The sequence below is a fragment of the Pipistrellus kuhlii genome, unplaced genomic scaffold, assembly GCF_014108245.1.
Source record: "Pipistrellus kuhlii isolate mPipKuh1 unplaced genomic scaffold, mPipKuh1.p scaffold_m20_p_109, whole genome shotgun sequence".
Classification (NCBI taxonomy): domain Eukaryota; kingdom Metazoa; phylum Chordata; class Mammalia; order Chiroptera; family Vespertilionidae; genus Pipistrellus; species Pipistrellus kuhlii.
Window position 1 is genome coordinate 461425 of NW_023425415.1, and position 12341 is coordinate 473765.

The 12341-nt window shown below is 64.9% G+C and overlaps 1 protein-coding gene across 24 annotated transcripts in view; it reads left to right on the forward strand.

Annotated features, from left to right (window-relative positions):
- Positions 1 to 12341, forward strand: part of NRXN2 (neurexin 2) — a 102448-nt gene that overhangs the window by 40111 nt on the left and 49996 nt on the right. For all 24 annotated transcript variants that reach the window (XM_036430467.2, XM_036430472.2, XM_036430473.2 and 21 more), the window contains 4 exons: positions 6881 to 7042; positions 7634 to 8078; positions 10027 to 10413; positions 11640 to 11843. In XM_036430467.2, coding sequence (XP_036286360.1) covers positions 6881 to 7042; positions 7634 to 8078; positions 10027 to 10413; positions 11640 to 11843 — 1198 coding nt within the window. The remainder of the gene's footprint in view (positions 1 to 6880; positions 7043 to 7633; positions 8079 to 10026; positions 10414 to 11639; positions 11844 to 12341) is intronic.

Sequence of the window (12341 nt, forward strand, 5' to 3'; positions counted from 1 at the left end):
AGACAAATGGAAATCGAGGAATTTGGCCTGTCCCTGCCCTAACGCCCCGACTCCTGACTTCAGATTCCCGGCCAGAGGGGCCTGGGGCAGGCCCGTGCTCATCGGCTCTGGTTAGACCAGCCCCGATGCCAGGCTGCTTCTTTCTATTGCTTTGTTTTGTTCATTTCCCCCCTCCCTCGTTTTTCCCCCCCTCTTTGATTTAGTTTCTTTCTTGGTCTCCTGAAAATCCATGGAAAACACCATCCCATGACATGCTCCGCTCTGCTCACCGTCACTCCTGGACGGGTCCCTCGAGTTGGAGGAGGGGGCTGGGGTGCGACCTCCAGTGGCAGCCAGCCGGACAGGCTCCCTGAAGGGGGCAAAAGTGGCCTGGGAGGTGCACAGCAGCCTGGGACCAGTCCAGACTGCTCCTTCCAATCACCAGTGCATACCAGTTTGGGGGCTGCCCCCTGCTGGCTGCCAGGGGAGAGGTGACATCCCTACCTTCGCTTCTCAACCTCGAGGGCTCCTGGTCCCGCCTTCCCCCACATCTGCATGGCACGAGTGGTCTTTCCGCACCAGGGACAGCGTCCAGTCCCCCACAGCTCTGCCGCTCTGACTAACACCGTGTTTCTCACCGTCTCCTCCCCTCCATCTCTCCCGCGCTCTGTCACCCGCCTGTCCCGCACGGCCTCTGCCTGGGGCCGCTTCCTTCCCTGTGGAGGGGCGAGAGGAGGAGGCCCGGCGGGGGTGAAGTTGGGGTGCTTGTCGCCAAGCTCCTCTGTTTGGGTTGGACTCAGTCCCGGTGAGTGCGGGCGTGGTGTGTGGATAAACGCAGCCGGTGTGTGTCGGTGTGTGGGTGCGCGTGTGTGTAAATGCTGTCGTGTCATGGGGGTGTGAGTGGGAGGCTGTGCGCTGTGTTTGTGGGATTCTCTGGGGACGCGCCATGTGTAAATGCCAGTGTGAGCCGGGGCCATGTGACTGCGTGTGTGTATGTTGGGGGGGGGGCCTGGGGCGGGCGCAGCGTGGAGGTGTGTGTGGGCCGGGGCAGGCCGCCTGGCTTGTGTGCCTGCAGGCCCGAGGCGCCATCCCCTGGGATTCCCTCCTGCCTGCCGGGCTGGGCTCTGCGGGGGCAGGCGGTTAGTCATCGCCTATTAATAATGCAGAGGGACTGAGCGCCCTCGGGTGGACTGTCTGCTCCCACGGGGCCCACGCTGCGTGGGGCAGCGGCCTGGCCTCCGCCCCCAGGTTTGTGTGGTGCTGGGCTGGCGGGGTGGGAAGCAGGATAACTAGGCTCCCCACCTCCCCGGGAGGCCCTACCTCTGAGGCCGCATGTGGCTGGTCCTGCTGCTCTCGCGGGTCTGTGCTTCCCTGCACCGCGGACTCCGGCAGCCTGCCCTCTGCTCAGCCCTGAGCCGGGCCCTGCCTATAGCCATCCCAGCTCTCCCAAGCAGAGGTCTCACCTGGTCACACCCAGTCGTTCCATGTTTAAATTGAGCCACTCGTGGTCCCAGCACCCCCCCTCCCAGTCTCGGCTCCCCAGCTGCTGCTCAGGGTTTAGCTGCTGCCCACCCCCAGGCCGGCCACCGAGTACTGTCAGGAACTCTGTATAGCGCCTCCTGGGACAGAGGGAGGCGGGATCAGCCTGAGAGCACAGCCCCGGCTCCTGGGGAATGCCATCTGAGAGCCAGGGCCCTGCAGACCTTCCTTCCCGTCTCAGTTCAGTTAAAAATGGACCATGTGACCTGGGCTGGAGTTCAGGTACCCACCGGTCTGACGACACACCTGTGTGGTCTGTTTCCTGGGGCCAGTGGAAGATCAGGAGGGGTCATGCATGCGAAAGCACATGTACTGTATGAAGCTTTTAAGATGCTGACTGACACTCAGTGTGGCCAGGGCAGGGTGTTTTGTAAAGATGCAGTTCCCTCCCCACAGCACCCCTGGAGCGTACGATCGCTCCCCGACCCGACACCCTGTTCCCATCCCTTAGGAATCAGTCCTAAAGGAACTGTGTGAAACCCCAGAATGCCTCAGGAATGGGGTCTGGGAGGAGGAGAGACGGGGTGAGCAAGCTGGTTACGAAGCATAGAACCCGAGTGGCTTCCCCCTGGCTAAAGTCTTCGCTCCCCGGTGCCAGCATCGCTGTTGGGGATCGGGGATCGGAGCTGTTGCCTCGGGTGACCTTGTGAACCCCGATAAATCTGTCCCAGGGAGCCAGAGAGTGGGGCTCCGAGAGATGGAGTTAATTATTTTTATTAACTCTTTTCCTGCTATTTGAACATTTCTCCCTGGGGGAGAGGGTGAAACCAGTTGAGAGGTTTGGATCAGATGTGGTCGGATCGATGGATATTTTCTTGTAAAAAGAAAAATAGTTCTTTGTACACACACCAGGGGCCTTGGTTCCTCCAAATAGCTCTCACTTTTTGAATATAATTTAAACTCCGTGGATGTCTAGATTGCAGGCAGAGATCACTCCCAGTTAGTAGATGGGGAAACTGAGGCCCAGGGGAAGCGTGGGCTCACCCGGCCGGTGACGGGAAATCCTGGTGCTCTCATTTCTGTGAGCCTCAGTCAGCCTGGGAGGAGGCGAGTGATGGGGTGGTTACCCGCCTTTTACAGCTGAGAGTCCGAGAGGGAGAATGGGTTGTTTGAAAAATGGCGGAGGCGAAGGGCCTCAGGGTTTCTGACCTGAAGTTTCTGTGCCTCAAATCCAGATGCCAGGATGGACCGTGGGGCTGTCACTGCCGGCTGGGCCATCTTCCCTGGGTGTCTTCCCAACCAGTTTCTCCCCATCCCACACAGACGGCTAAGCGCCTGCGTGCAGCGGGCCTCGCCTCCCTCCGAGGTCCTCCCGGCCCTCCGGCCCCGCCCCGTCAGTTCCGGGTGAGCCACCTTGGCTCCCGGAGCCCTGAGGACCTGATGACACAGAAGTGACATCTCCCAGAAAAGCAAGTGCCCGGTGACTCAGTGCTGCCCACACGCCAAGGGGCGTCCTGACTCCCCAAGGCCCATTCGGCCCCCACCTTCAGAGCACGCTCTCACTGTCCTGCTCTCCCCGGAGCCCGGGTCCAGGCTGGGGCCCTGTGGTCACACAGGGAGCTGAGGAGGGCGCCGCATGGTGCCAGGGGGGCTCCCGCTCTGCCTGCCTTCCCTCCTGGGGCGTGGCCATGGGGGACGGGTGTTTGTGGTCAGGGCCTGGTTTTACATCGTACCAGCCTGCCCACGTGCAGGGAGCCAAGCTGAGCAGAGGGGAGGGGAGGTCAGTGGACAGTGGGGAGGGCAGAGAGCCCTCCCATCCCTTGTAGCACCTCTCGCCACCCTCCCTGCCCCCGGGAAGTGGAGCCGGGGCTGGGTGGCTGGGCGCTGGGCTCCTGGGTCTTCGGTGCTCCCCACTCGGTTCCCTGGCTGGGCACGGCTCTTTGGGGCAGACCTGTGGCCCCTTCCTTCTGGCTGCCTCAGGCCCGCCTGTCTGTGTGGAGGGGCCTGGCTGAGCGGGCGGTCTGGGTTGGATGCTGTGTCTGCGCTGTGTCTTGGGGCCCTGGCCGTGGTCCTGCCGACGGAAAGGATGCTGGTTGGAAATGAGTCCACCGAGCCCTCCCCTCTGCCTGCCGCCAGTGGGTGGGATGTGTGTGTGTGTGTGTGTGTGTGTGTGTGTGTGTATGACAGGCGTGTCTGGGGTCTGTGAGGAGTGGTGTGTGGGCCGTGGGCGTGAGCGCCTGGGCACCCTCTGGTGGGGAAGGTCTGAGTCTCATGCCCCCTCCCTTGCTTTCTCGGCCCACAGGGATGTCCTAGTGGGGCCCCTCCCCTCCTCTGCCGGAAGGAAGCGTCTCCTTCCTGTCCCCTCCGCTCTTTAGCCTCCATCTCTGCTTCCCCATCTCCCGGCCTGGAGTGCATGCCTTCTCACGGTGGCTGTGCTCTGTCTCCTGCTGGGCCCGCCCCCCTGGCCCTCTAACCCGCATGCGCCCTCGATGCAGTGGCTGTTCTGTGTGGCATGCCCCCCCTGCCTCCTCCCCGCCGGCCCTACCCCTCCAGAAGCTGTGCGGGGGGGCTGGGGGGCAGGGGCATCCTGAACCCCAGGGTGGAGGGGGACAGGGGACCGAGTCCCCTGTTTCCTGCTTTTACTAACAAACCCACCATTTTTGTGTCTGGACTTTGGTTTGTCTGAGGAGACAGTTGGGTTTACTAATCCGTCATCTCCCTCCTTGCCTTCCTGAGACCTCCCTCCATTCCCCTGCCCTTGGCTTCCTTCCCACCAGTGCCCGCCCCCACTTCCTCTCCTTCCCCACCCCAGCTGACCCCCCTTCCTCCACGAATCTCCTGGTGCTCCCCACCCTCCTACCCTCTCTTCCACCCCCTGGGCCAGGGCTGCGCTACAGAAATAGTGGTGAATGTGGGGCACAGATAGGAGGGTGATTAAGGCCACCCTATTCTACTAGGGGGCATCGCATGGCATAAAGCTGGGGGCAAGGTCAGATGTGCACCCAGTCTGCAGGAGAGTGGAGGAGGGCACCCTCTCCCCTCCCCTCCAGTCAGGTCCTTATAACTCCGAGGGCGAAGGCAGGGGCCGGGCCCAGGAAAGCCCGCCGAGGGGAGAAGATGCTGCAGCTGGTGCCTGGCTTCCAGGCCGGGGCCGGGACAGCGCAGTGCCGGGCGGGCTGGAAGCTGAGGGTACTGACAGGGCCAGATGAGCCTGTTCCTGGGGAGCTTTGGGGCTGGGCAGGCCCTGCCGCCCCCCACAGAAACAGGGGTGCCTGGTTCCAGCAGTTCTGGAGGACTGAGGCTCTGCCCACCAGGGGCTTAGGCCCCCGAGGCGGAGGGCGAATAGATGGTACACAGGCTGTGGCCCTGGTCTGAGGTGACTTGATGTTCACTTTCAGCTTGGGTGTACGAGACTCAGGAAAGGGGTATAGTGGTGGGCATCGGCCCTGAGGATGACTGTGATGTGTCCCTGGCCCTCGCTGGGATTGGTGGGGTTACAGGGTGCCCATTCTTCTTTAATAAAGAAAAAAAAAGTGTTTTGCTGATTTCAGAGAGGAAGGGAGAGGGAGAGATAGAAACATCAGTGATGAGAGAGAAGCATTGATCGGCTGCCTCCTGCAAGGAGCCAGCAACTCGGCCACGTGCCCTGACCGGGAGTTGAACCGTGACCTCCTGGGTTCATAGGTTGACACTCAATCCCTCAGCCACGCCGGCAGGGCCGGGAGCCCATCCTTCAGGGCTGACTGTCTATTTGGGGTGGCCAGATGGACGCTCAGGAACTAACTAGTGGCCCAGTCCGACGTGCAGGTGGAGGGCGGGAGGGAGCGGAGTTTGTCCAGGGAGACCCCTGCACCTGCCACCCCTTCCTGTCTTCCCCACCCTTCAGCCCAGCCCCCTCCTTCCGTCCCTCCAGCCCCTCTGCCCTGTCTAACCTTGTCTGCATGTCTTTGTGACTAATACTCTGACCCTTCCCTTCCCCACCCAGACCCCCACCGCCCAGCCTCAGGTGGGAGGGAGGGAAGAAGAAATAAACAATAAAGACCAGCCCTCCCCTCCAAGCAAGACTCTGACGCTTTCACCCCTCCTCCTCCCTCAGAGATACCCCTTTCCATCTGCCCTGAACCTAGATCCTCAGCACAAGGTTCGATGGTTCCCAGGAGGGCCCTGCGCCCGGGTTTTGATCAGCCTGCACGCCCCCCACCGGAAGGCTCCAGCTCCGCAGGCGGGGACTCGGGGTCCTGGGGGGTAGTCCCCTGCTCCCTTCTGCTCATGTCCCTCAGGAGTCCTAACACTATGCCTGCCCACGACCATGGCCTCCGGAGACCAGTCCCTGGAAGCTGGCTGGTGGCCTGTGCAGGTGGACTGGTACAGGTGGGACTGGGAGGCCCCCATCTCCAGACTTTGCCGGAAAAGGGGGTGCTGAAGCACTTTAGGGGAGTGGGAAGAGGGGTGACTTGCCAGCTGATTGTCCTAAAGCAGGGGGCGGGGTGGGGGTGGGATTGGCTGAGGAGGGGCAGTCTGAGAGTTCCCTGCGTTGCCACTCTCCCCGAGATCACTGCTCCCCGGCCACTGTGCCCCTCTCACCCCCTGGAGTACCAGGCGGCCCATCCTTTTCTCCCTGACTTTTCGCCCACGGCCAAGTGTCCTGGGTGAGCCCTGCCCCCCTTCTGCTCTAACCTGGCCTGGCCCCTAGAGTGACGGTGGCCTCGGTTGGGAAGACGGAGGGAAAGGCAGCTGGGTCAGTAAAGCGCTGCCCTCTCCTTGGGAGACGAGGGACCTGGGTGGAGGGATCTGGGCGTAAGAGGCTCAGGAAAGGGGTGTAGTGGTGGGCATCGGCGCTGAGGATGCTCTGCCCCCCACCCCCGCTCCCCTCACTCCGGAGGCTCCAAGGCTCAGGAATGTCTCGGTTCTGCTCCTCGTGCCCTTGCTCGCTGCCACCGCCCTACTGGCTGAGGCTGGAAGGCTCCTCAGCGCCCTGGGGCAGGAGGGGGGAGCTGCAGGGAGTTGGAGCCGCCAAGATGGGGGGGGGGGGAGAAACTGGGTCTCTGCCAGTCGCATGCGGGTCCAGAGAGCACCCTCAGGAGGAAGGGCCTGAGGGTGCCCTTAGCATCCCCCATCCTGGAGCCCTGACCTGGGGTGCCCGCTCCCGTTCGGAGCCAATCCAGGAACTGGTTCCGGAGAGCGCTCCCGTACCCTCAGGCCTCTGCCCACCCTGGGACCATCCAATCTTGTGCTGCCTCCTCCCTCCCTCCCCCTCCCCCCCCCCCACTGTTCCTCCTCTGAGACAAGCAGACATAAAAATGGGGGGTCCGGCCCCCTCCCCCACTGCCCCCCGGCCCCTCCCTTGCCCAGCCCTCGGCTCTCCCCAGGGAGTTGATGCCGGTTGTCTCCTTGTCTCTCCCTCCCGCCCTGGGCCGGGCAGGTGACCATCTCGGTGGACGGGATCCTGACCACCACGGGCTACACGCAGGAGGACTACACCATGCTGGGCTCCGACGACTTCTTCTACATCGGGGGCAGCCCCAACACCGCCGACCTGCCGGGCTCGCCCGTCAGCAACAACTTCATGGGCTGCCTCAAGGACGTGAGTAGCCGGGCCGGCCGGGCTGCCCCGAGCGCTCGCCGCCCCGTGTGATGTGGTCTGCGCTGGCCAGCCTCCCGCCTCCGTGCCTGCTCGTCCTCCTCTTTTCAAAACCCGAGGCCATCGACCCCGCCCAGCGGCCTCTCCCTCACATCCTCTCCGGGGACCTTGAGCAGCTGCTGGCTGTGAAGACTCAGCCCCCGTGGCTGGGTCCCAGCTCTCCGCTCTCTGCTCTGTGCCCTTGGCCAAGTGCCCCGACCTGGCCAGCTCTTCGCTTGCTCCCCAGTAAGATGAGCACCTGCCGTGGTGGTGGGTGAGAGGAGAGTGCAAAGGAGAAGACAGAGCTGGGAGGTGTCACCGGGGTGGCTCTGACTGGCCGCTGTTGCCTCACTGCAGAGCTGGGCAGGAAGGCAGGACTGAGCGTGGGGCGCGGGGGGCGTGCTCACAGCCTGTGTGTGTGGTTCTAGAACAGAGGCCACGCCGTGGTCCGGTGGAGCGGAGCAGGGCCCCCAGGGCTGGGCCAGGGCCCACGGTGCTGGGCAGACGGGCCAGCCCGGCCGCTCCACATCTCCATCCCTCCCCCCCTCCCCGCAGGTGGTCTACAAGAATAACGACTTCAAACTGGAGCTGTCCCGCCTGGCGAAGGAAGGGGACCCCAAGATGAAGCTGCAGGGGGACCTGTCCTTCCGCTGTGAGGACGTGGCCGCCCTGGACCCCGTGACCTTTGAGAGCCCCGAGGCGTTCGTGGCGCTGCCCCGCTGGAGCGCCAAGCGCACCGGCTCCATCTCCCTGGACTTCCGCACCACCGAGGCCAACGGGCTGCTGCTCTTCAGCCAGGGCCGGCGGGCCGGGGCCGGGGCGGGGGCCAGCAGCCTCGGCGCCGCCCCGCGGGCCGACTACTTCGCCATGGAGCTGTTGGACGGCTACCTCTACCTCCTGCTGGACATGGGCTCTGGAGGCATCAAGCTGCGGGCGTCCAGCCGCAAGGTCAACGACGGCGAGTGGTGCCACGTGGACTTCCAGAGGGACGGGCGCAAAGGTGGGAGCCCCCTGCCCTCTCCCACCCTGGCCGCTCCTGGCCCTGACCCTCATCCTCCCAGGCCCCTTCTGTCCTAGTTTCCCCAACTCATCCTGCGTCTCCCTCACTGGCATCCCTGCCCTGCACTGTCACTCCTGTCCTGCGGGGGGCGTGGTGGAGACCTGGGGTCACACCTCCGCCCTTTCACTACTGTGTGGCTGACTTCAGGCCCGTCGCCCATCAAGAGAAAATGACAGGACCCTGTAAAGGCCTCAGCACAGGGCCTCCCACAGTGTGCTATCTCTCTCCCCTAAGAACTATTCCCAGCAGCCTGCCACTGTCCAGACCCATTCAGTTTTCTTTTATTAATTCACTTTAGAAATATTAACAGCACAGCTGCTGGCACGCTGGGCGCTGTCCAAGGTGCTGGAGCAGAGGGCGCATGAACGAGAGTCTTTGCTGTCACAGCTGTTCTGGGGGCGCAGGGCACTGGGGGGTGGGGGTGGGGAGCTGACAGTGGCCCCAGTGAGGACTCAGCACAGGGAAGGTGCAGAGCAGAGCCTGCTGTCTTGAAACTCCTGTTGCTTTTAGCTCCCCTCGCCTTCACGTGTCACCTCAGTCCTCCTGCCCACCCTCATCTTGTCTTCTGCCTAATTCATCTTGTCGAATACGAGAGAATTATCTGGGAAAGGGAGAGCTGATGTCCGTGAGACGGACATATTATCCAGTGTAAGCCCCATCCACATCAGCTGCGGTGTCGCGCTCCCCGGCTGCCACCACGCTAGGCTGTGTGTCTACCTCCAGTGCATCCTCCAGTGTGTCTCCGTAGGGTGACGGGCTGCCATGGCCCCGGAAGTGTCCGCCCTTCATGGGCTGTTAGCTGGGTCTGCCTCTCCCTCAGGGCAGGGCTCCCGGTGTCTCCACACGGCTGGACAGTGGCCCTTTAGGTTGGAAAGCTGCCGGGACTCCCGGCCTCCTGCTCGCTGTGGCCTCCAGGAAGTGATCTCCGTGGCCTCACCCAGAGCTCAGAGCCCACCCACAAGGTCTGGCTGGCCCCGGGGCCACTGCCCTGAGCAGCTCTGGCCATGCCCAGGGGCCCAGGCCCATCCCTGCACCCAGCACACATGCTTGAGCGGTCATTCCAGCAAAGCCCTCTGACGTATTCCCGGGTTTCAGCAGAGTGGTAAATTATACATAACCTAAAAGTTACCTTTTAGCATTTTAGGTGTACAGTTCGGTGGCGGAATGGGTGCGTCCATGTTCCTGTTACCACCCCTCCCAGCCATCTGCAGACCTTTCCTTTTCCCTTCGAGCACTACCTCTTTCTGCCCCTGTGAACGTGACTGCCCAGGGGCTCCTACAGCGGAACACGCAGCCTGTCCCTCGGGCCAGGCCTAAGTTCGGTTTAATTTCCTCTTGCTCAGTGGTCGCCTTGAAGCTCCTACCTGAGCCCAAATCTCCCCTAAGATGACGGGTCTCCCCTCTATGGGAGGGGAACTCCGCACCAGCCGCCCCCGCCTGGCTGCCAGCTGGCCTTGCAACATGGGGTGGTGAAGGACAGCCTTATCTGTCCCTGAGGCTTACGTGGTGTGGCGTGCAGAGTGCCAAGTGCTGGCACGTGGTCACGAACGCTCAGTTGGGAAACCTCCTCAGGGACCGGCGCCTCTAGCTCCTGGCTTAAGGGAGGGGGCGGGAATGACCCGTGAATGATCCAGTCCTTTGGGGTGTGTCTACCTCCAGTGCATCCTCCAAAGACTTGCTCAGGTGGGGAGGGAGGAGTCTGGACCTCACCCTGCAGCCGGGCTGGGCTGGCTCACGTGAGCTGAAGTTGGGGGACCTTTGTCAGACAGTGTCTGAGCTGGCGAGGGAGACTGAGCTTCCCCCAGGACAGGTGGGGAGGCAGGCCGGCACCCTCTCTGGCCGTCCCGTCCGTCCTGCCTGCTGAGGCCCGCTGTTTGGTGACCCCTAGGCTCCATCTCGGTGAACAGCCGCAGCACCCCGTTCCTGGCCGCGGGGGAGAGTGAGATCCTGGACCTGGAGAGCGAGCTGTACCTGGGCGGCCTCCCCGAGGGGGGGCGCGTGGACATGCCGCTGCCCCCGGAGGTGTGGACGGCGGTGCTGCGGGCCGGCTACGTGGGCTGCGTGCGGGACCTCTTCATCGACGGGCGGAGCCGCGACCTGCGGGGCCTGGCCGAGGCGCAGGGGGCGGCGGGCGTGGCCCCCTTCTGCTCCCGGGAGACGCTGAAGCAGTGCGCGTCCGCACCCTGCCGCAACGGGGGCGCCTGCCGCGAGGGCTGGAACCGCTTCGTCTGCGACTGCGTGGGCACCGGCTTCCTGGGCCGCGTCTGCGAGAGAGGTGAGGCGGCCTTCCCCGCCTGCTCCCATCCCCGGCCCTCCTCCCTTCCCCGGCCCTCCTCCCCCATCCCCGCCTGCTCCCATCCCCGGCCCTCCTCCCATCCCCGGCCCTCCTCCCTTCCCCCTGCCTGCTCCCATCCCTGGCCCTCCTCCCATCCCCGGCCCTCCTCCCATCCCCGGCCCTCCTTCCCCATCCCAGCCTGCTCCCATCCCCGGCCCTCCTCCCATCCCCGGCCCTCCTCCCATCCCTGGCCCTCCTCCCATCCCCGACCCTCCTCCCCCATCCCCGCCTGCTCCCATCCCCGGCCCTCCTCCCCCATCCCCGGCCCTCCTCCCATCCCCGGCCCTCCTCCCATCCCTGGCCCTCCTCCCATCCCCGACCCTCCTCCCCCCATCCCCGACCCTCCTCCCCCATCCCCGCCTGCTCCCATCCCCGGCCCTCCTCCCTTCCCTCTGCCTGCTCCCATCCCCGCCTGCTCCCATCCCCGGCCCTCCTCCCCCATCCCCGGCCCTCCTCCCCCATCCCTGGCCCTCCTCCCATCCCCAGCCCTCCTCCCATCCCCGGCCCTCCTCCCCCATCCCCGGCCCTACTCCCCCATCCCTGGCCCTCCTCCCATCCCTGGCCCTCCTCCCATCCCCGCCCCTCCCCCCCCATCCCCGCCTGCTCCCATCCCCGGCCCTCCTCCCATCCCCGGCCCTCCTCCACCTTCCCCGGCCCTCCTCCTGTCCCCGACCCTCCTCCCATCCCCGGCCCTCCTCCCATCCCCGGCCCTCCTCCCATCCCCGGCCCTCCTCCTATCCCCGACCCTCCTCCCATCCCCGGCCCTCCTCCTGTCCCCGACCCTCCTCCCATCCCCGGCCCTCCTCCTATCCCCGACCCTCCTCCCATCCCCGGCCCTCCTCCCATCCCCGGCCCTCCTCCCATCCCCGCCCCTCCTCCCCCATCCCCGCCTGCTCCCATCCCCGGCCCTCTTCCCCCATCCCCGGCCCTCCTCCCCCATCCCCGGCCCTCCTCCCATCCCCGGCCCTCCTCCCATCCCCGGCCCTCCTCCCCCTTCCCCGGCCCTCCTCCCCCTTCCCCGGCCCTCCTCCCTCATCCTCCCCCCCCACCGCCCTCCTCCACCAGCCTGCCCGTCCTCCTGGTGATGACTCCGTCCTCTCTCCCTCCACTGGCCTCTGCCTGCCCCGCTCCCTGCTCCCCTTTCTCCCCTCCCCACTCCCGGGCAGAGGCCACGGTGCTGAGCTACGACGGCTCCATGTACATGAAGATCATGCTGCCGAACGCCATGCACACGGAGGCGGAGGACGTGTCTCTGCGCTTCATGTCCCAGCGGGCCTACGGGCTCATGATGGCCACCACCTCCAGGGAGTCGGCCGACACCCTGCGCCTCGAGCTGGACGGGGGCCAGATGAAGCTCACGGTCAACCTCGGTAACCACCCCCCACCTCTGGCTCACACCCCTCTGTCCGGAGAAACGCCTGCCCCCCCTTACACACCCCACCCCAACTCACACCCCTCTGTCCGGGAAGCTCCGGTCCCCGCTGACCCCCACCCCCGCCGCTGACTCACCCCTCTGTCCGGAGAAGCTGGTGGTGCCCAGTGAGGGTTTGGAGGCGGGAGGGTGAGAGCCCAGAGGACGCACTGTGCGGACACCCCGTGGCCGCACCACCGCCCGAGTGTGCGGGGCCGGGGGCTGCTCCCGGCTCACCTGGCCTTGGCGGCCTCTGTCCCTGGCGCACACAGCCACAGCTCACGCTGGTGCCGCCTCGCCCGCTGCTCCCCATGGCTCACTCTCTGGGCAGCACCCGTGCGCCCCAGCCCGGGGCAGAGGCAGATCCAGAGCTGAGACCCTCCCAGCGCCTCACTGGCTCCCCCTGAGCGGCGTGTCTGCGTCTGGCGCGCAGGCGCACGTGGACACGGACGCGTGG